At 33.8% G+C, this 26,082-nt stretch overlaps 1 protein-coding gene across 1 annotated transcript in view; it reads right to left on the minus strand.

Annotated features, from left to right (window-relative positions):
* Positions 1–25,476, minus strand: part of LOC145261275 (alpha-N-acetylglucosaminidase-like) — an 85,512-nt gene extending 60,036 nt beyond the window's left edge. Inside the window, exons 1-7 of the mRNA XM_080119751.1 lie at positions 25,118–25,476; positions 20,054–20,096; positions 13,959–14,116; positions 11,760–11,950; positions 7,165–7,312; positions 2,332–2,402; positions 728–889 (exon numbers count right to left, since the gene is read on the minus strand). Of these exons, the coding sequence (XP_079975877.1) occupies positions 728–889; positions 2,332–2,402; positions 7,165–7,312; positions 11,760–11,950; positions 13,959–14,116; positions 20,054–20,096; positions 25,118–25,132 (788 nt within the window). The 5' untranslated portion in view covers positions 25,133–25,476. The remainder of the gene's footprint in view (positions 1–727; positions 890–2,331; positions 2,403–7,164; positions 7,313–11,759; positions 11,951–13,958; positions 14,117–20,053; positions 20,097–25,117) is intronic.
* Positions 25,477–26,082: the final 606 nt, after the last annotated feature.

Consider the following 26,082-nt stretch of genomic DNA (forward strand, 5'->3'; position numbering starts at 1 on the left):
CAAATGACATTCTACCTGAGAATTCTTCCTTCATACTCCACGGCCAAATATTTGCAGGCAATATGAACTGGAACAAATACATTGAGGACATTACGAAGGCTGCTGCAAAGAAGGTAGGTTCTATCTATCGAGCTAGAAGACTACTCACATCTGAGAGTATTCTGTACTCCTACAAGATTACCATTCGTCCATGCATGGAGTTTTATTGCCACATCTGGGCTGGTGCATCTACCGCTAGTCTCTCTCTCTCTCTTAGATAAAGTCCAAAAAAGAGTTGTCAATCTAATCGGTCCCACTTTATCAACTAAGCTCCAGCCCCTGTCCCATTACTGCAATGTTGCATCTCTGTTCCTGCTTTGCAAATATTTTAATGGAATGTGCTCTGATGAACTCGTTGCACTTGTCCCCCTTAGACATATATATCCCCGACAAATCCGCTTAGCAACAAAATTTCCCCCCTTCACTGTTGAGGTCACTAAATGCCAGAAAGCTTTCTATTTTAATAGTTTTTTTCTCTTAAACAGCTAGACGTTGAAATTCCCTTCCTGTTACCTTCTCCCCTGGCTGTACTGATATGCAGAAGTTTAAATGTAACGTCAACCATCCTGTTAATCTTTCCTAGGCATGGTCCCAAATTAGTAGCCCCTTACGTTCAAGTGGCGATATGCCTTTAGGGATGGACGTGAGTAAAAAAAAAAACAACAACAAAAAATAGCGTGTTACTTACTTTTTCATGTTAGCTGGCACATGACCCCCAAACGCTGCCAAAACAGGAATCATTCCTAAAGAACGCATTCTGTTCAGGATTCGATGCTGTAGGACCAACTGATCATTTATCCAAGACTGAGGAAGGGGACCACCCCATCCTTGGAGATTTCCCATACGAAACCTGGAAAATATTTTGAATGAAGACAAAAGAAAGACCTCTACATGACAAAAAAATGGAAAATATGTTTATTATTAAACAACAATACGTTAACAACTGTAAACAGCAATACGTTGATTAAAAATTGTAAAAAATAATATGTTAATTAACAATCGTAAATAATGATATGTTAATTTTTTACCAGATGCTAAACATTCACCCTCTATGTCATACATTCCAACCGAGAGATCGTTTTAAGATTCTGATCGTCCCTTTAAGTGCAATTGTTTGAATCTCTCTTGCACTTGGTTCACCGGGTATATTTGCCAAGTAGTTTTTGAAATTCTTTTTCATGAGTCCGGTTGCTCCTATAGATAATTATTAGAATGCTGGAGATCTTCCTAAGATTCCAGTTTCTTTTCATGTCATTAGTATTTCGTTATCTTTTCCCCTCTCTGCTCTGTTTAACCCAGCATCATTGGAGACATTAACTTCTACTAAGGTTGCTTCTTTCTCCTTCTTGTCCCACATCTCTATGCTACGTTTTTTGGCTCTGTTTTCCAACTACGTGGCTGTAGGGATTGCATAGTCATAGTGGATCGTATATGACTTATTTCCAACTGATTGCAAACAATGATATGTTAATTAACAATTAATTTTATAATATAACTAGAAGAATATCTATTATGTATGCATGCAGTGGCCATGCTATTTTAACAGTGTCAGCAACGATGGCTCTCAAAATTGTAAAGTCATGGTAATCTCGGGAAGACAAGTAAAGACGGTAGTTTCTCGTTGCTTTCTGTCTTGATTCAGGGGTGCATCTCTCCCAGTGAGTTAAACGCGCACCCAGATACCAACCTGGAAATTTATATGATTTGGCATGATACATACAGTGCCTAGCCTTCTCAAATGGTCACCCATCTGGTACTGGCCAGGCTCATCATTGCTTAACTTTGCTGATCTGGTGAGAACCGGTGTGTCAACATGATAGAACGGATAATACAGTTTTGCACCACTTTTATGTTCCATTCGATGCCTCCGTTCAGTCTCAAGAGGCAATGGACACTCCTGTAAGGGTAGATGTGCATGTAATTGGAAGGCGAGTATTACGCAATCCTCCACCACACCTCTCCTGAATCGGCACTGCTTGGGCCTGGTGGCAAGGAGAAGCCCACTACTGACTGGAAACAATGTCAATATAAGCTGAGAGCGCATACAGCACCTGGAATTCCCAAATGGTTACCCATTTTAGTACTGACTAGGCCCAACGTTGCTTAACTTACAATTGATATGGCATAATCATGTTGGCACACTGCTTCCGTATGTTCTATTACAAAGATTAAAATCAACATATAAGAATATTAAACCATATGTCTAGAATCCCTTTTCCAAATGTGATCAAAATCCATTACATGATTTTTTTATACAAAAAATTAAAATCAATATTATAGAAAGAAACTCACCAAGCAAGAAACGCGGGTCCAGAAAAAAAGCCATCTAGGTCTTTTTGCGTGAAGCCCATTTGAGTAAAAACCTAAAAATCAAATATAATAAATCTATATAAATAAAAGATGTATGTATGTGTGTGTTTAACCGATAAACTCTTAAACACATAACACTGAAATTAACAAGAAATAATAATGATACACCAAGGATGGTTTATAACGAGCAAAATCTTTGTTTGGATGGATGAATAACACGTACAGAAGTTGGCAAGTTGAAATGCAAAAGGTTAATTTCAACTTGCCGGTATATTTCTATTACTTTTGCGCATGTGCAAACTCAATCATATCATAGGTAGAAGTCATTTAATTTTTTATCTAACTGTTGGGTTAGCTCAAATTGTAGTGAACATGACTGGAGCACTAAATTTTTTGGCTTTGATTTTAGCTGATGGCACCCAAGTCATTTTTTTTAATTTTTGAAATCAGTACTATATATTAGGTACAATATAATATTCAATAAAAAATTGGTTCTGTAATAATAAATACAAAATCAGTATGAATTAAAATATATCTAAGTGTATTTTATGACTGAAAAGGTCAGGCGCCCCCTTCCCTTGGCACGAAACTGTGATATAAAGAGAAAAGAGAGAAATGCTATATGATAAATAGTCAGCATCGGTGGAAGAACAATCACAAACTTAATTGTCGTCATCCAGGTCTTTACTGTGATGAAACTTCTGCTGCTGATGAGGTTAAACTGTACTTAATTGCACTTGTTATTGTAGGGCTATCATCCTGATCAGATTGTGTCAGTTCCTCCTGAGAATAAATTGCATCTTGAACCATCGCAGTTCAGTTTTATCGATCCTGGGTCAGGTCGCAGGATATGGCTAACCAGACCTGGTACCATAGCCGGAAATCAATTACTTGTGGGTCTGATAGTAGCATCAGGTTATCTTTAATTGTCGTCGCCCAGGTCTTTAGCTGCAAATTGACACGTTTGCATGTCTGATGAGGCTCGTTAGATTGAAGCAGTCTAGAATGCTTTCTCACTGACAGTGTGCAGAAGCAACATCGGTTGCAGAACAATCACAAACCTGCGTTTAGCTGATGATATAGATGGACTCGCAGGCTCAGAATAAGAACTGGAGGACCTGTCAGGCAACTAGACAGATCTTCCACGGCTTACAGCATGGAAATCAATGCAAACAAAACAAAACTAATGACAAATAGTAACAATGGAATCCAAACTGACATCATCACTGCCATAAGAGAAAAGCTTGAAACTGTGAAGAATTTTAAATAAATTTGAACAATAGTTTCAGATGAGGGGTCCAAACTTGAAATATTAGCCAGAATTGCAATGAAAGCTGCAACACTAAGTTGAACATCATTTCGAAGGACAAGGCAACCAAGCTCAGCTCAAAGATAAAACTCATGCGTTCCGTTGTCCATTCAGTTTTCGTGTATGTATGTGAAACATGGACCCTTACAGTAGAATTAGAGAAGAGGACTCAGGCCTCAAAAATGAGATTCTTCAGAAGAATGCTTAGCATCTCTTGCAAAGACCATATGATTAATGAGGAAGTCAAAAACAGAAGAAGGCAAGCCATTGGTCTTTATGAAGGTTTTCTCACCACAATCAGGAGGTACAAAGTAAACTCGTTTGGCCATGTAACAAAAAAAGAGAGGCTTGCCAAGACAGTGCTCCAGAGAACAGTCAGAGGAGGAAGAAAGAGATGGGAAGACAACATCACAGAATATACAGGATTGAAGCTGAGCGAGGCAGTCAAACGTGCAGAAGACAGGGAAGGATGGAGAAGACTGGTTGACAAGTCATCTGTAGCACCCCTAAGGCAACTGCCATGGGGCAGGTGAACGTGAAGGAAAGTATGTACATTAGTATTTTACAATTTGATGAAGAATGTACACTAGTATATTTAATAATAGACTAGAAGGCTGTTCGGCATTGCCCGATTGTAAGATACGCTTAAATATAATATTTTAATGTCTGCAGGTTTTGTATTTATTATTAGAGAGCCAATTTCCTATTGATTATTATATTATACCCAATATAGAGTAGTACCCCCATCCAGCATTACCCGGTCGTAAACTATGCTTAAATATATTTTCATTCATACAGATTTTGTATTTATTATAGAGCTAATACTCTATTGATTATTATATTGTGCCAAATGTATAGAAGTCAGGCCATCTGTAGCATCCCAATGGTAACTGCCACGGAGCAGGTGAAGGTGAAAGTGAAGATGTGATATAAATGAAGATATCTCACTACTGATGCAATTCTCTATTTGCAGGGTGGTCAAAAAGTCAGGTAACATTTTAAAGAAAAACGATATTAGCAATACACGTATATTTAAGTACTATACATTGAAATATATAAACTTTAATTTTAAATCTAGATTTAAAATTAAAGTTTATATATTACACTCAAATATTTAAACAAATAATATTAAACGAATAGAGATTATAATGGATCATATTGTTTTTTCTACCTTTAACATGTTACCTGACTTTTTGACCACCCTGTATATAAAAGCCAAGTACGTCCAAGGATGGAATGCTGCTGCCATATCTGGGCAGGAGCTGCTAAAAACAGCCTATCCTGCCTTGACAGAGTACAAAATAGACTTTGTGGCTTAGTGAGGGATACCCTTTTCTCTACCCTGCAGCCTCTCTCCCACAGAAGAGACGTTGCGAGCCTATCCTTGTTTTATCGTTATTTCCATGGCAGGTGCTCGTCTGAACTCCAATCTCTGGTCCCCCCTCGCCAATCTTTCACGAAAAACACCCGTCTAGCTGAATCCACTGTGAAAAATTTCCCCCATTCTTTATCTGTGCCTAAATCAAAACGTGGATTCCATGAACAAAGCTTCTTTCTTAGAACTGCACGCCTGTGGAACTCTGTTCTGTCTGCCTGCTTCCCACCTGACTACAACTTAAATGTCTTCAAGTCCAACGTTAACAAATTCCTAATGAACCGCCCCCTTAAGTAAACATTTCATCAAATCTCCACACTAACGTACTGTACTTGCAATAGCCCTTATCCCTGAGTGGCTTCCGGGCCTTGATAAGTGGTGACCACCGTGTAAAAAAAAAAAAAAAAAATGACTATTTGCATAGGTTTCAAAATGTTGCTATGGATATCTTTTATTGTGGATTACAAATTATCTCTCCTGAATAATTTTGGAGTATTTAAGGTTTGGTACGACCAGAGTCGAGTCCTTTACTTGCAAGATGAAAGTAGTTGTGTTGACAATAGATGAGAGACATGAGGAAGATCAAACACGTCGACATTTAGAAATTATCCCCCCCCCCTCCACAAAAAAAAGTTGCTCGTGGATACTTGGGAAAAATAACATGGAAATTCAAAAATAAAAAACAATTATTATTTTAGTTAATTCAAATCTGCTGGGTTTGTTTATGGAAGACATTAGGGGCTACTTAATATTATATTGACAAATATTTCATAAGAATACTCCGAAATGTATAAAATTTTTTAGACAATCATTTAAAGAGAGGGAGTGAGGATAACTTACTCTTTCCATGGAAGTAACTGATTATTTTTAAAAATCAAAGAGCCACTTTCTCTTATTCTGACTCTCTCCTCGAGAAATCTATATAAATGTGAATTCTCTGTGTGTATGTGTGGATGTTCAGAGAACGGAATGGGCCGAGCAAAGGAAAAAGAGGGGGGGGGGGTCGAAAATAAGGAAAGAGGGGGGGGGTCGAAAATAAGGGAAGAGGAAAGAAAGAAAGATTGAAAGATGGATTTAGAGGGGTAGAGAGATGCTATGACATCTCATCTTTTAAAACAGGTATGTGATATTATGGTGACAAATATTTCAGAAGAATGTCTGGAAATGTCAAACGTTTTAGACAACCATTAAAAGAGAGGGAGTGGGGATAACTTACTCTTTGCATGATGGTTTCTTGTCCAGTAAACAGAAAAGGAATCCAAACCGTTCAATATATAAAGCCAAGATGTGCTTGTTTGTCTGCCAACACATCAATTATCAATGTTTGATCTCCCAATAAAAATCTATAATGTATTTGGAATTAGAAAATTTCTGCAGATTTTTTAGCTAGATTTTAAATGATAAGCAATTGTTTCTTTTTTCTTTTCTAATAATCTATTAATTAAAGAACAGTTGTCTGTGTGCATGCATGTGTGTGTGTGTGTGAGTGTGAATACATGTGTGTGTGTGTGTGTGTGTATGTGCATATATGTGTGTGTGTGTGAGTGTGTGAGTGGGTGTCCAAGTAAAAGTAAAATATACAAAACAAAGAGCCACAAAGTTGGTTTATTCTTGATCAGTGTTGCACTGGATGAATAATATCTAAAAAAAGATTGTAAATTATTTATTCTTTAAGGATCAACTGAGCCAATTTTTGCTAGAGGATGGGTGAAGGGTCAGCCATTTCATTCCACAATTTTATATACTTAAGGGAAGTAACTGAGCCACTTCCCATATTCCGACTCTTTCCTCTTGAAATCTATAATGTGAATTGCATGTGTGTATGTCCAGAGAGGAGGTTGGGCTGGGCAAAGGAAAAAGAGGGTGCTGGTGAGGTGGGGGTTGATAATAGGGGAGGCAGAAAAAAGGAAAGATAGATATATGGATATAGAGGAATGCTATCACATCTTATCTATAAAGCAGGTACGTGTCCACGCATGCAATCATGAGCATGCATGTTTTCCATCTTGCAGATGGTCGCTCAACAAGCAAACCATTGTAGAGTGCATTGAATCAAGTAAGTGTTTGTCATTATTGTCATAAGATATTTTTTAGACAACCATTAAAAGAGAGGAAGTTGGGGATGACTTACTCTTTGCATGATGGCTTCTTGTCCAGTAAAAGCCAATGGAAGGTTAATACCATGTAACGCCATCCAATCAATGTGGTTCTCCCAGTCCGTCCAGTTATACCAAGCGAAAGAATAACTGACTGTACAAACATTCGCATAATAACGGAAACTGTTAACAAATAAATAAAATTAAAAAAAATGAAAATTGTAATTATTGAAATTAATTTGTAAACTTAAAACAAAATTTAAAAAAAAAATGAAAAAGTTAATTATTGAAATTAATTTGTAAACTTAAAACAAAATTAAAAAAAAAATGAAAAAGTTAATTATTGAAATTAATTTGTAAACTTAAAACAAAATTAAAAAAAAAATGAAAATTGTAATTATTGAAATTAGACTTTGAAAAAATGTAAAAAAAAAATGAAAGCCTGGCACCCCTGATCTGCCACTCTCTTCCTTCTTCATGCTACTGTCTCCGAGTTTGACATGAAGATTCCCAGGTTTGAAAAAAGTCCACTTGTTATTGTTGGTTAATTAATGAATTAATTTGATAGTTAATTATGAATTAAATAAAAAATACATTGTTTGCTTAAAATAAAATTCACACTGGAAGTCATATCAATGGTTGACAAAAAGATAAATTAATTAACATGTAGTATGTTTTAGTTTTAATACAGACACGGAGTTAACTGGCTTTATTTATTTACATGATGAGACAAAAAAAGCGAATGACATGCAGTCACTCGTTTTATATACAGATCACACAGAAATACACATCATCACAAACCCAGACAATGGGAGGCAACTTTTCACATGGCTCAAGAGAGATAACTGTTACAGTATTCACAGTATTAAACCTATACTCACATTGATAATTTCAATAGTTATATCAAATGAATGTTGTGAAAATAAAAATCAAGATGAGGTAAATTGTCTAAAAAAATTAAATAATAGATAAATAAAGTAGAAAATCTTCTGGCATCAAGGGACCTCTACAGTGAAGGAGTGTGATTTTGCTGCAAGTTGCATGGATTGAGGTGTTTTTACAGAGGAAGTGCAAATACGGTAAGTTCATCTGAACATATTCCATAGAACTACTTGTAAAACAAACACAGGTATGCAACACTGCGGTGATGTGACAGGGACTGCAGCTTGGCAGACAGTGTGGGACCTAGTAAGTTAGAAATAATTTTTGCACCCTGGCCAAGACAGAGAGCCTATTGATTGGGACACCGACACAGATGTCGCAACAATAATCCATGCTTGGGTGAATGGTAGCTTTATAGACATACTAACAGGCCGACCGGTGTTGCCTGGTGATAAAATATGCATAAATATTATATTTTAATTCATACAGAAACTGAGATATGTGCACACGAGTATTGTTTTTTCTAAATATTTCACTTTTTGTAAGTATATAAAAAAAAATACTCAAGCTAGAACCGAAACAAAAACAAAAACAAAAACAGTGAGTCAAGTACGCTAACCATTAGGCCAGCTTGCTACGATCTGCAAAAATTGTGTTCAAACCTACTTATTCTTAACATAAGGAAGCTGTCATGTGCAGTGGTTAAACAGTTGATAAAAATCTGATGACCACTAAGTTTTCAATTTTAACCCCTTAGCAGCCCTTTTTTCTGATTAAAAAGTTTTCCACATGTCTGAGTACCCTATTGAGAAGCATCCTCTCACACACACACACACACACACACACACACACACACACACACACACACACACACACACACACACACAAACACATTCTCACTTTTATAGATATATAGATTAATTGTGAACAAACAAACAGACAGACAGGAATACGACTTTATTATAATAGATAAGACTAATGCATTTTATGTTTGTATCATATTAACACCTTTCACCTATATTAAAAAAAAAATGAGATTGCTCGATCAGCAAAGATAGTGATGGGTAATTCATCTGAAATTGTTAAAGTAAAAAAAAAAAAAAAAAAAAATTCCAAATTCCCCGATTGGGAAATGAATTATTCCAAAATCAAATTAAGTTGTCCAATCGACTAAAACAATTTTTAATTCGTTTTCTTGATTTAAAGAATATTTAATTTTGTGACAAGAGAACAAACAATATTTATTGTTATAAAAAGAATTAAATTGTTGCAATTTTAAATAAAGAAAAATATGAAGTATAACAATTTCTATGGAAGAAAAAAAAATCATTTTTCTTAATAGTATTGATCAAGTATTATTATTATTAATGTAAATTTACACAGACTTGTTTAGAAAGCACTGTGGAATTTTCACGGATTCCACTAGTAAGGATAATTTCTCCATGATTTTAATATGTTATAAAAATGAAAATAATGGCAAAGTGTCATTTCGTATTATTTGGATATTTTGGGCTACTGTTCTAATCTGGAGTGTCATTTTCACAATTTTTTGGTTGATGTAACTTCCGACCTTCTTCAGGTGAATCTTTCTGTCAAACTCGGGGAATCTGCATAGAATTTTGAACGGGGCCTTTTATTTAATCCATGGGGTTAGTATGCTCTTGTTTCATCAGCCAGAAGATGGGTAGAAGTCCTAAGAAATTTGCAATTATATTTTCAGTGTCACCCCCAACTGAGGATTAAACCTTCAACCTCCAGAAGAGTGTAACTTTACAACTAAATTTGGCTAAATACTCTATCCACTATGCTGCAGGTCCTGCAGATTCCTGAATTTGAAAGAAAGCTTCCCAAGTTCGATAAAATACATCTGAAGAAGATCAAGGGTTACATTGACTGAAACATTGTGAAAATAACACTCAAGATGAGAGCAATAGTTGTTGGATAGGTGACAGGCAATGCCGGAAAATACCGGATGTATGTGCACACACACAATGTTAGAGATCGGCCGATTGTTGACATCAATCTACATTCCGATCGAGAGTTGGCGTCCTGGAAAATTACCTAAAACCAGGAACAATAGAATGTCCTACATTCTTGATCGGGGGTTAGAATTGCATGAAATGCAAAACAAAACACTATCAATAATCCAAATCGAAAGAATTTCAATATAAGAGCAATACAAAGATCAACAGGGAGAGAGTCGACAGTGCAGAAAAGACATTTCTGAGTCGCTCTGTACCGCACAGCTCAATATCTACCTTCACTGCTCTTTAGTCGATAATTGTAAATAAAGCTAAGTATGTTTATGTTATTTGTTCATCTGCTGTCATATTGAAACTAACAGCGTTTATATGATTTTGCACTCGTTTGACAAAGGTGCAACCAGAAATTATATAAACGTTACAAACACACTCAAACAAGCTGTTATATATACCAGTTATATAGATCCGACTATATAACACACTTGTTTTGGTGCAGTGACCAGGAAGAATCCAAATAATATGAATAAGCAATCCTCATCTGTTTTTCTAAAATACAAAATAAAAACGAAAGACAAACACAAATAATGGCCAGAATTTAATTGTAGATTAAATAATGAATGTAATTGTAGATTAAATAATGAATGTAATTTTTTTATTAACTAAAAAACATAAAGTTTTTTCATTAAAAATGGTCTTGGAGGTGATGACTGTTGTGAAAAAATGTGCATAGAACGATTTCAGTTATCTGTCTGTATTATTGTATTATATTATATTGTATTATTGTATTATATTATATTGTATTATTGTATTATTGTACTATATTATATTGTATTATTGTATTATTGTATTATATTATATTGTATTATTGTACTATGTTATATTGCATTATTGTATTATTGTATTATATTATATTGTATTATTGTATTATATTATATTGTATTATTGTATTATTGTACTATATTATATTGTATTATTGTATTATTGTATTATATTATATTGTAATATTGTATTATTGTACTATGTTATATTGCATTATTGTATTATTGTATTATATTATATTGTATTATTGTATTATTGTCAAATCTGCTTACATTTGCAGAATCTTGCGGAGAAAGAGCAAGATCGTTTAATGCATATATAACTCTAATTATTTGTCTCTGATTATTACTACCTATAATTATGTAACTCTAATTATGTGACTCTTTTTATGTAACTATAACTATTTACCTCTAAATATGTACCTCTAATTATGTGACTCTAATTGTGTGACCCTTTTTATGTAACTTTAATTATGTAACTCTGACTACACAACTCTAACCATGTGACTCTATAATTATGTAAATCTGATTGTGTAACTGTAATTGTTTAATTCTAATTATATAACTCTAATTATGTAACGCTAAATATGCAACTCTAATTTTGTAACTCATGCATCATTGGAAACGTTGATTATGTAACTTTTATATGCAACTCTGATTATGTGACTCTAATTATGTAACTCTACTTATGTACAGTAGAACCTCAGGATACGGTGACCCTAGGATACGTTTTTTTTCAGGTTACGATGTGGAATACAATGTTTTTCCAGCCCCTGATTACGGTATTTGCCCCACCTTATGGTGTTATTTTTAATGTTATTTGATTATATACATGTGTATTATATACTGTACTGTATTTTGTTACTAATTTTTAATGCCGCATCCTGGGGTTCTGCTGTACCTCTAATTATGTTACTCTAAATATGTAACTATAATTATGTCACTCACGCATCGTTGGAAACCATCTTGTGTGCTGGGGCTTTGATGGTTGGCAGTGGGACTGGAATGTTGAGTTGTTTTCCTCCCCAAGAGACATGGCATCCACAGTGGTGCTTAAGAAAATGGTAGAAACCCCACGTTGCCACAACTCCAGTGTTGCCAGTGACATTTAATTTCCCGGAGGGTTCATCAGTGACCAGCTGCAATGGAGATCGAAGACAAATTAATAAGAATTATCAAAGAAAATAAGTCAATCGTTTAAATGTTTTTTGTCTTTACTTTTATAAATAAGAAGAAACGTTGTGCGCCTGTCTTTGCTTTATTGTTATTTTCATGGCAAGTGCTCGATTGAACTTAAATCTATGGTCCCCCTTTGCCAAACTTTCACAAACAACACTTGACTAGCTACAACCACTATATACGATTTCCCCTACTCTCTATCTGTGGGAAATAGGTTACAGAGAAGAGAAAAAAGCGTCACCTACTGGGTTTTGAAGTCGGTTTTGAACTCTATCAAGGCAGAACAGGGTGTGCCGAGCAGCTCCTACCCAGATGTGGCAATAGTACTCCATTTTAGGGCACACCTGGCTCTTATGCAGATAGAGGATTACATCGGCAGTGAGAAACCTACTGGATTAGTAGAGTGATCCAACCATTTTTCAAGCGATATTGATAACAGATTTGATGGATGTGTTCCATTTCAGATCAGGAGTGAAGGTGGAACCCCATCAGCATTGATAATATGAGTGTCTGATTTCTGCCCATCAACAACTACTCTTATAACCCAGAAGCTTGTCAAGACATGGTTCTGCTCCAAGACGAGAGCCATTCATTTTGATTGGGGCATAGTGGAGATCAGAGCGATTATGATGAAAGGAGAGAAGCTTGGTTTTCGATGCATTAAAATTAACCAGCCACCTTTTTCCTCATTGCACACATGCTCAAGATCAAAATAGAAGGAATCAGAAAGATTTTGGTCATTGCTGGCCTTTAAAGTGTCGCCATAGATTGTTGTGTTGTCTGCATAAATATCTATGAATGATCTAAGAATGTGATTTGGGAGATCATTGATGAAGATTAGGAAGAGAGTTGAACCCAGAATGGAACCCCACCAGCATTGATAATATGAGTGTCTGATTTAGACTACTCTTATAAGCCTGTCAGAGAGAAAGGATTTTATAACTGAGAGGGCATTCTCTGCTATTCCATAGATGGCAATCTTGTAAAGTAGACCTTTATGCCACACTTTATCAAAAGCTTTTGATATGTCAAGATCTATTACTTCAGAGATGATGCCTCCATCGAGAGATTCACTAATCCTGTGTTATCTTACATTTAGTACATCAGCTGTAGATCTCGCAGAATGGAAACCATATTGCATGTCACTGAGCAGATTATTTTTGCTGAGGTGGTTGACTACTTCTCTGTTTATCACAGTTTCCAGAAACTCATGATGCACAGGAGACTGATTGGTTTGTACTGAGTGGGAGATGACTGATCTCCGGAATTTTTAAATACTGGGCAGACTGATGAATTTTTCCAAGGTGTTGGGAAGCATTTCTCCTTAAGGCGACATTTAAACAGCTTTGTAAGTATGGGAGCTAGTTCTGGTTGAAGATTTATGACTGAAATGCCGTCAGGGTCAATTGCTTAACTAGAATCAAGGTTTATGTTTGCAACATCACATACAGAAATTTATATGTCACTTAGTGTGTTTTCAGTCACAGGAGGAAATATGGGGGTGGGGTAGATGGCACTGATCGCAAAGGGTAGAATTTGCTGCAAAGTTCTTGGCAATAGGTTTTGCTTTCACAGATGCTAATGAGATTACCTGATGATGGTAGGGATAGAGGATATGCGTCTGTTCAAGACCTCGTTTGTTATTTGCCAAAACTGGTGGGAATCAAGCCGCTGCTCATCTACTTAAAACTTGACGTACTGAGCATACGAATCTCTTGCATTGTTTATTACTCTTTTACAATGCTTGCTGGCAGTCCTAACGTTCTTCCCAATCGCACCTCAGTTATGTTCATCTTCTCGGCAACTTAAAACATAAGATGACGGTTGATTTGTTAAATAAAAAATTGTAAAAATTGTTAAACAAAGCAAAATCATCATCATCATCAACAACAAAAAAAAAAAAAAAAAAAAACTGTTTATAATCAAATCTTTTGAAGATATTGAATAATGACAAGCGGATATATTTACCGTGAAAACATCTTTGTCATCTGTGGCAAGCCGTGGATCAACTTGAATGTTGAACTCATCGGCACGATCAGGAATTAGCCTCCTGATAACATCTTGAGCAGCTGCAGTCTGGATGGAGGGGTCCGTTTGATACTTTAACTTGCGAAGATGTGGAAAATCTACAAAGTTGAGAAAATGAAACAATTAATAAACTTAGTTTCATCTTGGACATATAATTTTCATATATGTCTATATATAAAGTTAAGCATGTCCAGACTTATATATATATATATATATATATATATATATATATATATATATATATATATATATATATATATATATATATATATATATATATATATATATATATACTCGGGTTTTTTTATATTCAAAAGTAATGGACTAATGAATTCAACGAGGTTGTTAGATAGTGCTCAATAAAAAGAGCTGATAATACTTGTTTATTGTTATATAAACATGCTCATATCCCGCTGCTACAAATAGCCACTTGCTTCAATCAAACAACAGATATCATCAGGCAGCGACTTGACTATTCAAAAGTTCAATGAATAATATTCATTGAACACTGCTTACCAACTGAAACGAGAAAACTGCTCAGCAGATCGAGTAAATCAACAGAAAAATAAAGAAGAAAGAAAACTGTTGTATTTAATCAAACGTGCATTGATAACGACTTGCTGCACATATATATATATATATATATATACATATATATGTGTGTGTGTGTGTGTGTGTGTGTGTGTGTGTGTGTGTGTGTGTGTGTGTGTGTGTGTGTGTGTGTGTGTGTGTGTGTGTGTGTGTTAATAATTTACTTGAAATGTTAATCAATTAATATACACACCAACCGTAATGGATTAATAAAAACATTTTAAATTTTTATAAAGGTAAAATGTCCAAGCTCAATAAATATCTTCTGAACCCAGAGCATATGGAGATAAAATTATTCTATTCAATTAAGAATAGAATAATTTTACCGACTTGTTAGTTGTGAACAAGACAGTATTATAATGTATATCTTGAAAAAGCAATAAATTATTAACAAAAATTCTCTCTCTCTCTCTCTCTCTCTATATATATATATATATATATATATATATATATATATATGATGGACTCTCCCGTCAATTTCGACGTATGAGGTTCAGACAACCCATATTTCTAAAACTCATTTATGCTTTTGCCTCTGATGACTTTTTAGTCCAGCAAGGGACTTGCAGACAAGGCCACAAATAGAACATGAATGTGGATTTAATGCTGCAGATATTAGTTCGGCTGGTAGTCGTTTTGCTCTTACTCTGTTTTCTTTCAGTTGCCTTAAGCTTTCAGATTGAAACCTCTGAAGACCTTCAAAACACCTTGATCTCCATCCTTTTCGGTCATTCACCTCATCTTCAAGACTCCTGTATGGTATGTTTACTGCAGACAAGTTACTCTTCAACTTGTCCTTGTACCTAAGCCAAGGACGTCCGACAATTCTTTTACCACCCTCAAATTGACTGTACATCGCAATTTTTGGAATTCTGTCATCGGGCATCCTCAATACATGACCAGCCCACCGCAATTGCGATTGAATAAGGAATAATTCAATGCCAGATATTTTGCATTTTGTGAATAATTCGGCATTTGATACCTTGTCGCGGAGGCTAAGACCACATATGGAGCGTAGACAGCTTTTTATATATATATATATATGTATATATATATATATATATATAATGTATATGGAGTAAAAAGATTTATAATTGTGAATTAAATAAACTCTACTCTTTAGACTCCAGGTCTAATTCCCTCTATAAAATATAGTATATATATATATATATATATATGTATATATGTATATATATATATATATATATATATATATATATATATATATATATATATATATATATATAATGGTGTAATGGAAACATATTATAAGGTATTGGCAGCTTCTCTTCCAATTTTCGGATTTTAATCACGTCAAATCGCACTTTATTTCCTTTTGACGGATTGATTGTTGCTATTTCTTCTGATGATTTAACTCATAATAGATTCACTGATTGATATAATAATTAAGTGATTGATTTTGTGCTACGAAACAGATACTGTCAAGAATTGTAAATCTCAACTGAATTAAAGGAATAAATTATAAGATGGTCAACATCATAAACTTTGGAATATAGTCTTTTGTCATTCACTATATATATATATATATATATATATATATATATATATATATATATATATATATAATATAAAGCTGAACGTGTGTGTGTGTGTGTGTGGTCACGAATAGGCTCCTATATGGTTGACTATTTTAAAAAACTGATTACATATAATGATAGAAGATGTATCGAGGATCAGGAATGGGTATGTTTGATCTGGTAGAACGGTGGTTCATAAAAATTGTGGGGTCTGCGTTCGCGCCTGGCGCCCAAAGTATGGAAATAAAAAATGGAAAAAAAAAACGTTTGCAAGTGTTTTTGATATAGATGTACATAAGAATACTTTGATAAGTATGTTTCAACTTAAATAGGAATGGTATAATAAAATTTTTGGGTCGGCGTTCGCGCCTGTACTCTATGGAAATATGGCACAAACTTTAATAAAGACTTTTCATATCTATTTACGTAAGGTATACTTTGATAATTATGTTTCAGTTTGAAGAAATATGGTATAATAAAATTATTGGGTGTTCGTTCGTGCCTGACCTCCATAGAATGTAAATATGTCACAAAGTTCAACAAGGTTTTTTAAAAGGGGTGATGGTCCACAATAACACCTTAACTTTAATCTTAATTTACGTTTGCTTTTATTTATTTTCTGAGTTGAATCATATTGTGTCGAATAAATTCACTTCATAAATTCACATTCTTATTAAAGTGAAAGCCCCCCCCCAAAAAAAAAAAAAAAATTCGGAACTTTAAACAATTCTCAACACAAATTTTGCATAACTGTTTTTTTCCTTCTCCACTTGCACGTGGCACTCTTTCGAAAATAGATAAATAATAAAATTATGAATGTTATTTGATATCGTGTCAAAAGAAGGAAAAAATCCTGCTCACGTGATTATGTGTCTTTTTAAAATCATTTACATAACCTTTTTATTTTATCTGTTTAAGCCTTTTTTTGTCAGTGTACTAGAAGGAATTCAGTTGATTACAACTCTTTTTGCGTGTTCTTTACATTACAATAGTACAACCCTGAATCCGTGGGGCAATACTACACTATATACTAAATAGTATAGAATAGTGTTATAATCTTCAAAAAGCCTGCAAATTTTCATGTAGTTTCGTCCCATAGAACCAAAGATATGAGCATTTCAATATTCAATTTGGCTACGAGTATAGATATATCCATATATTAGTGGCCTGGCAAAGCCACAGGGGAGACAACCAAGCAAAATAATCTGAAGCAAAATTCATCCCATAGCAGCAAAACTGAAGCTAGGACACTATAAATGTATGCTAATTTGGGCATATTTTAGTGGTTTGAAATTATAAGTTCTTTTTAACCTATTGTCATAAAACTTTAAGCATAAAATAGTATTATAATCTTCTAAAAACCTACAAATTTTAATTTAGTTTCGGCCCATAGAACCAAAGATCTGAGCATTTCAATATTCAATATGGCGAACGAATATAGATATATCCATATATAGATATATCACTTTTTGGGGCAATTTTATAAGTTCGAAATCTCGGCAACTGCTGATCAGAATTTAACAAATGAAGGCTCGTTGGAAAGCTAATGACCTGAATTGTGTAGTGGGCTATATGACATTTGTCCTTAAGGTCGCTCATTACTGTTTCAAGAAGTGGGGGATCACTTTTCTATATTAATTTAGTGTAAAATGAACACCCGCTTTATGACCATCTATAATGTTAAATCAATATAGAAAAGTGATTCCCCACTTTATAATTTCTTGGAAACTACTCGTTTCTTGGGATTTTTCTGTTATTTTCGTTTTCAGCACTCTCGAAAACCTATAACAGTTGTAATTTTAAAGTATTTTTCGTGGGTGGAAAGATACTGCACCTTTACCAATACTTCAATCACGGTCATTTGTTTTCCTAGTTTTGCATATGAATTACAAAATATCTGATATTTCCCCAACACCTCTGGTTTGGATGAAGGGGAGACAAAAACTTGCTGCTATAGTTTCAAATGATCTGAAATAACAGCAAGGAGAGACTTGATTTCAAATATTTCTCATATATTAGATCTCCCCTCTTTTGGAAAGAATATCTCCAGTATCAAAGAATCCTTATACATTGTGAAAAGTACTTGGTAAAAATTTAGTTGTAAGTTACGTTCTTCTGGAGGTTTAAGGTTCAATCCTCAGACACTCAAAATACAATTGCGAATTATTCATTTTTACCCAGTCATGGCTGATAGAACAAGATCATTCTAACCCCATAGATCAAATAAAGGATCCCGTTTGAAATTTTAAGGTTACATTGACTGAAATGTTGTGAAAATAGCTCCAAATACCTCAAATCATGCCAGGACTTATCACCACCATGACATATAAGAGGAAGAAAAGAAAAAAAAAGAGAAAAACTGTCTAATTCCCTGGAGATTAAGATTTCTTTATTCGAAAATTTGGAAAAAAAAAATTTCAATTCTAATTTTAATAAATAGCAATTTACACTCGTCTGGTCTTTTTAACCATTAAATCTTATCAATTTCATTGGTGTTTCTTTATTAATAACGTTTGCAAAAGCTGTTACTGCGGCGAATAAGACAACGACAAAGAGAAGAGAAGATGGGATTCTTAACAATGCAACCCTCAACGTATCGCTTACAGAAATTCTATCAGCTTACTCTGACTCAACGAAATGAAGTGGACACACTCTAGGGATCAGGGAATGTGAAGATTGAAGAGCACCTGAATAGGTCCTGAACTGTCATGTAGGCTTCAGCCTCTGTCCCATCGACGAAATGCGTCATCCCTCTGCCTGTTCTACAAATACTTTAATGGTAAATGCTCTGACGAACTGCACGCACTTGTACCTCCTCAACGTGACTACCCCCGACAAACCGGACAAGCAATTAAGTCCCACCCCTTTACAGTAGAGATCCCTAGGTGTAAGAAAGCCTTTTACTCCAATAGTTTCTTCCCAAGAACTGCAAGTCTTTGGAACTCCCTTCCAGGATTCTGCTTTCCCAACTGTACTGATATGCAGAAGTTCAAGTGTAATGTGAACAGACATCTTGCTACTCATCTCCCTTCATAATGCCCCCGCAAATTATGTCCCCGGTAGTAGCCTCCTACTTCAAAGTAGCACTGTGCCTTGTTTAGGGTGAAAATTGAATTAAAAAAAAAAAATACTACACCTCAGCTATACCATGATTCAAGAAATATATTTCTTTAAGTAAAACATTTAAATTCTTAGAAATCACATGGCCCATTCCTAGGGACTAACACTTGATCCCTATATGAGCTACATGGATATTCGAATATTCCATTAAAGTTATCTTTTACGTCTGCTTCCCTGTTGAATACAACATGGTAGTCTTCAAATCTAATGCAAAAAAGCTTTTGTTGAGCTGTCCCCCTAAATACTCAAATTGTACCAAATTTACACCAGTAACGATTACTACACCACCACCTTACATTCATTAACCTTTATCCTCGAGTGGCCTTCGGACCTTGATAAGTAGTGATTCCCAAGTGAAAAAAAGAAAACAGTTAGTAAAGAAGTTAGAAACATAATTTTTCTCTTCCCAATTGATCATCTAAATATGTTATAATATATCTTTCTTGTGGTCTCTTGGTCTTACTGGATTCCAGGACAAGAATTCATCTGGTCTGGTGGAGTGTCCAGCTTTGTGCTGTTACTTGAGGTAACATCATTTAAGGAAGATGCATGGTTCCTCTTAAAAGCCAGCGTGGGTTAGCGATAGGGAGAAGATCTTATTTGTGATGCGAACACTATGTGATTTTGAATATTTAGGGTTTTCTTTCAGGAAAAGAATCCTCATGCCAGTTTGTCCTGAAAAACTCTTTCATAGAGAAACCTTAGATATTCGAGAATATGACGTCATATGACAGAGAAATGTCTTGTTTTTACTTAAATAAAAATAAAAAATTAGGTATTTCTTACCTTTTTGACCTTCGCTTCTGACCACATAAAAAAGCAGCAATAACTAATAAATAAATAAAAGAAATAATAAATAAAATAAAATAAAATAAAATAAATAAATAAATAAAATAAAATAAATAATATAGAAATAAATAATAAAAAAATAAAATAAAATAAAATAAATAAATAAAAAATATAATAAATTAAATAAATAAATAAATGAAATAAAATAAATAAATAAATAAATAAATAATAAATGAATAAAATAAATAAATAAATAAATAAATAAATAATAAATGAATAAAATAAATAAAAAAATAAATAATGAATAAATGAAATAAAATAAATAATAAATAAATAAAATAAAATAAATAAATTAATAGATAATAAATAAAATAAATAATAAATAAAATAAAATATATAAAAAAATAATAAATAAAATAAATAAATAAATAAATAAATAAATAATAAATAAATAAAATAAAATAAATAAATAAAATAAAATAAATAATATAGAAATAAATAATACAATAAATAAATAATAAATAAATAAAATAAAATAAATAAATGAAATAAATAATAAATAAATACAATAAATAAATAATAAATAAATGAAGTAAAATAAATAATAAATAAATAAAATAAAATAAATAAATAATGAATAAATGAAATAAAATAAATAATAAATAAACAAAATAAATAATAAATAAATTAATAATACAATAATACAATAAATAAATAAATAATAAATAAATGAAATAAAATAAATAAATAGTAAATAAATGAAATAAAATAAATAAATAATAAATAAATAAAATTAAACAAATAAATAATTAGAAACAATAAAAGATAACTCATATAAATCAATTAGAAATAAGAATAATTAAGTATAAAATGATATAATATAATTTAAAATAACATAATATAATATAAATATAAATAAATATATATAAATAAATTAAATTATAAAATAAAATAAAGAAAAGTAAATAAAATCTACCATAAAGAAATAATAAATAAATACAAAGTAACTCATATAAATAAATTAAAATATAAAAATAAATAAATATAAAATAATATAATATAATTTAACAAGAAAATAATATAATACAATATAAAAGAATTTAAAAAACATACATAAATAATAAATAAATACAAATTAAAATCAATAAAAAATTAAAATAAATAAATTTAAAAATTACCCTGATATTTCAAGAATTTTATTTTTTTATGAAAAAAATTATTTCAAAAAAATTAAAATAGAATTAAAAAGAATGTTTTTAAAAACAACTCCATCAAACACCATTAAATACAACCTATGTCTATGAGATTGCTGAATTTTTGAGATGATGATTGAATATTTGTATTATTTGGATTCATCGGACTACTGTTCTCATCTTGAGTGTGATTCTCAGAACGTTTCGGTCGATATAACCTCTGACCTTCTTCAGGTGTATCTTGTCAAACTCAAGAATGTTTCTGTCAAACTCGGGAATTTGGATGGAGTTTTGAATGGAAACATTTATTAACTGCACCGTGGGTAGCATGCTCTTATTCTGTCAGCCATGACTGGATAGAAGTCCTAAGTAATTTGCAATTGTATTTTTCGGTCGCCCACACTGAGAATTGAACCTTCAACCTTAAAGAGAATATCACTTTTACAATTGATTTTTCCAAGACATAGGTTGTATTTAATGAAAGAAAGGAAAGAAAGGCATTCAAAATGGGCAGGTGTTTGACTCCAGTAAAGCAACTGGTCCTGACGGTATTCCAATTATAGTGTTAAAAAAATTACACCCAGAACTTGCCCCCATACTTACCAAACTGTTTAAGCGTTGCCTTAAGGAGAAGTGCTTCCCAACACCCTGGAAAACCTCATCAGTATGCCCTGTAGTTAAGAATTCAGGTGATAAGTCATCCTCCTCTCAGTACAGACCAATAAATCTCCTGTGTGTCATGAGTAAGTTGCTGGAATCCATAATAAATAGAGAAGTATTCAACCACCTCAGCAGAAATAACCTTAACCTTCTTAGCGACACGCAATATGGTTTCTGTTTTGCTAGATCTACAGCAGATGTGCTAATGGTTATATCTCATAGGATTAGCGAATCTCTTGACAAAGGCTTCATTTCTAGGGCGATTGCTTTCGACATATCAAATGCCTTCGATAAGGTTTGGTATAAAGGCCTACTACACAAGATTTCCAGCTACGGTATAAGTGGAAATGTTTTCTCGATCATTAAATCATTTCTCTCTGATAGGCTCATAAGAGTAGTGGTTGATGAGCAGAAATCAGAGGCTCACAGTATTAATGCTGGAGTCCCTCAGGGGTCCATACTGGCCCCAACTCTCTTCCTGATCTACATCAATGATCTCCCAAAACACATACTAAACTCCTTCGTTGACATCTATGCTGATGACACAACCATCTATGGCAACACATCAAAGGCCGTAAATGATGATGTTCTCTCTGATTCGCTCTCCTCTGATCTTGAGCGCGTGGTTCAGTGGGGAAAGAGGTGGCTGGTTACCTTTAATGCATCTAAGACCAAGCTCCTATCTCTACATCATAAACGCTCTGATCCCCATCTGGCATCAATTGAAATGGATAGCTCTCGTCTAGGGGAGGCCCCATGTTTTGATAAGCTTCTGTGTTTGACCTTTACTCCTGATCTGAAATGGAACACATACATCAAGTCTGTGGCCAAGGTCGCTGGGAAAATGGTGGGATCCTTCTACCGCTCCAGAAGATATCTCACTAATGATGCAATTCTCTATCTATATAAGAGCCAAGTACGTCCAAAGATGGAATACTGCTGCCACATCTGGGCGGGAGCTGCTAAAAACAGCCTATCCTGCCTTGACAGAGTACAAAATAGACTTCGTGGCTTACTGGGGGATGCCCTTTTCTCTACCCTACAACCTCTCTCCCACAGAAGAGACGTAGCGAGCCTGTCTTTGTTCTATCGTTATTTCTATGGCAAGTGCTCGTCTGAGCTCCATTCTCTGGTTCCCCCTCGCCAATCTTTTTCTAAAAACACCCGACTAGCTGAAACCACCGTCAATAATTTTCCCCACTCCTTATATGTGCCTAAATCAAAACGTAGATTCCATGAACAAAGCTTCTTTCTTAGATCTGCACGCCTGTGGAACTCTGTTCCGCTTGCGTGTTTCCCTCCCGACTTCAACCTGGATGTCTTCAAGTCCAACACAAACAAATTCCTGATGAACCGCCCCCCCCAAGTAATGACACCTTTTCAATTCTCGAATACTATTGCTACACTATCCCATTGATTACTGTACACACAATAACCCTTATCCCCGAATGGCCATTGGGCCTTGATAAGAGGTGATCTCCATGTAAAAAAAAAAAAAAGGAAAGTATTCTTACCACTGGGTCACAGGTCCTTCACAGTTACACCGACTGAAACGTTCTGAAAATCACACTCAAGATGAAACTAGTACTCCGCTGAATCCAAATTATATGAACCCATGTCTTATTACTGATTTGTTAATCGTTCACAAAATTATTAAGCAGCTCGACAACAACAACAACAACAACAGCAACAACAGCAATAACAACAACCCTTAGTACCTTTTTGATATCTGCATGTTAGACATACCTACATACCTACCTAAGTATGAAAAAAACAAAAAAACTGCCAGCATCAATCGTTGGTTGCTGAGATCCCTGCATTGTTTAAAACCCCACATACTTCACATTCTTAATTTTTTCATTAACAATATGGGAGCAAATTTTTAAAATTTATCTTTTATTTTTAACCAATACTCTTTCTCTTATCTCTACAGAAAGTTTGGTATGTGTATATGTTTATACATTTGTATGTACAGGGTTCACTCCTAAACTAATTAACTGATCATTGTGAATTTATGAGCACAGCTAATAGGCGCAGGAAGCGTGTAATATTGTCTATATGTCTATATTTAGTCTGATTTAGTCTTATACGAAGGTAATAAAAGGGGGTGGAAGCCCTTTGTGAAAATTCAGATATCTTTAATTTTATTTTAAATTTTAACAATAGTTATCAAACATCAATTAATATTATTATATCCAAATTGCAGTTTTTTTGTGACATTTTAAGGGTTTTTAGGGGCATAACATGGACACGACATCTTGATTAAAAATTTAAATATTTTAGATTTGCATTACATTTGATCAATAGCCAGGTGACAACAATTAAGCACGATTTTTAATTTCCTCTTAACTTTAGCCTTTTTTCTTTAAAACGGCTTATCACATATCAACGCCCGAAGGCCACTCGAGGATAAGTGTTAACGTGTGCCTATTTACTATGCCTCCCCACGGGACAGAGTTAGACACCAGGGTCGTTTTTTAACGTGGAGAAAAGGTACAAAAATAAAAATTGTCTCAGTCGTGAAGGATTTCTCGTATTGTAGTTATTGGGACAGTTACGTAATAATCGTTAGTAGTGGTAATTTGGTATAATTAGATCATTTATGAGAACGGTTGAATAAGACCTTGTTTATGTTGGACTTGAAGACAACATAATTGTAGTCAGCTGGAAAGCAGACCAGCAGAACAAAGTTCCACAGGCAGGAAATTCTAGGAAAGAAGCTTTGTTCATAGAATCCATGTCTAGATTTAGGCACCGATTGAGAGGGGAGGAATTTATTGATAGTGATTTTGGCGAGACAAGTTTTTTTTGGGGGAAGATTGGCGATGGGGGGGGGGGTCATGAATTGACAACAATTAAGCACGATTCCCTGAATTTTAATTCCCTCTTACAACTCCTTGAGCTTAAATCTTAAATCTTAGACATTTTCTAGAATCAATATCATGTAATGGCTTTTCATCAAAATTTGCATAAGAATTCTAAATATAAGGTTTAATATTGTTCTGTTTTTAATTTTAATCTTCATAAGGAGACATGAAAATGGTGCTCTGGTAGACTATGCCCAATCGATAATAATCTGCTAAAAAAAAATTGAAAAAATTATGAAAAAAAAAAAAAAAAAAAAAATACATAAATAAAGAGTGGTAGTAAGATTCTTCCGGCTTGATCCAAAAAAAAAAAACAAAAAAAAAAAAAACAGATTACTTACATATAAAAGTTTCATTGCAAAACCAACTTGTTTCACTGTCTGGAAATCAGTTGTTTTCAAATAATATATGTGAAATAAAACACAAACTAAAAAAAAAAATGATCGTCTCTTGTCCTCTGTTAATTGAGTTTTAAGAATAAAAAAAACAACGTTTGTTCTGTTTATATAAGAATGCAAAGGTTTAGGTGAAAGTTCAATGTTTGTTTTATAAATTAGCAATAAAATAGCGTTTTTTTTTATTGTTTTAATTTTAGAAACTTTGAACTTGGACCATATTTGTTTAACTTATTGCGTTGCAAATTGGCAGTGTAAAAATTTAGCAAAAAGTGTAGCATAATTAAAAAAGGGTGGGGGAGAAACAAATAAGCCAATATAACAAATATCTATTACCAAACGATTGAAAATTTCTATATTAAATTTCTCTTTGTCTATTTTTCCCGGAAACTTCTAGGCCGATCTGTCTGAAATTTTGTATGGACCTTTGTGATGATATGGTACGGTGAATAAAGTCTTATGGTATGTGCAGTTTATTTTTTCTTTACAAAGAGGTTACCGCATATCAAGGCCAGATGCCACTCGAGGATAAGTGTTAATGTGTGTGTGTGTATTGCAGTCATTGGGACAGTTACATAATAATCGTTTGTAATTTGGTAGAATTAGATTATTTATAGGACGGTTGAATAAGAACTTGCTTATGTTCGACTTAAAGACAACGATATTGTAGTCAGCTGGAAAGCAGACCAGCAGAACAGAGTCAGTTCTAGGGAAGGTGCTTTGTTCATGGAATCCATGTTTAAGTTTAAGCACCGATAGAGAGTGGGGGAATTTATTGATAGTGATTTTAGCTAGACAAGTATATGTTTGTGAAAGATTGGCGATGAGGGGGGGGAGAGGGGGAGGGCATAGATTGACAACAATTAAGCACGATTCCCTGAATTTTAATTCCCTCTTACAATTCCTTGAGC

Source organism: Euprymna scolopes, chromosome 37 (genome assembly GCF_053919585.1).
Source record: "Euprymna scolopes isolate OS-2025 chromosome 37, ASM5391958v1, whole genome shotgun sequence".
Classification (NCBI taxonomy): domain Eukaryota; kingdom Metazoa; phylum Mollusca; class Cephalopoda; order Sepiida; family Sepiolidae; genus Euprymna; species Euprymna scolopes.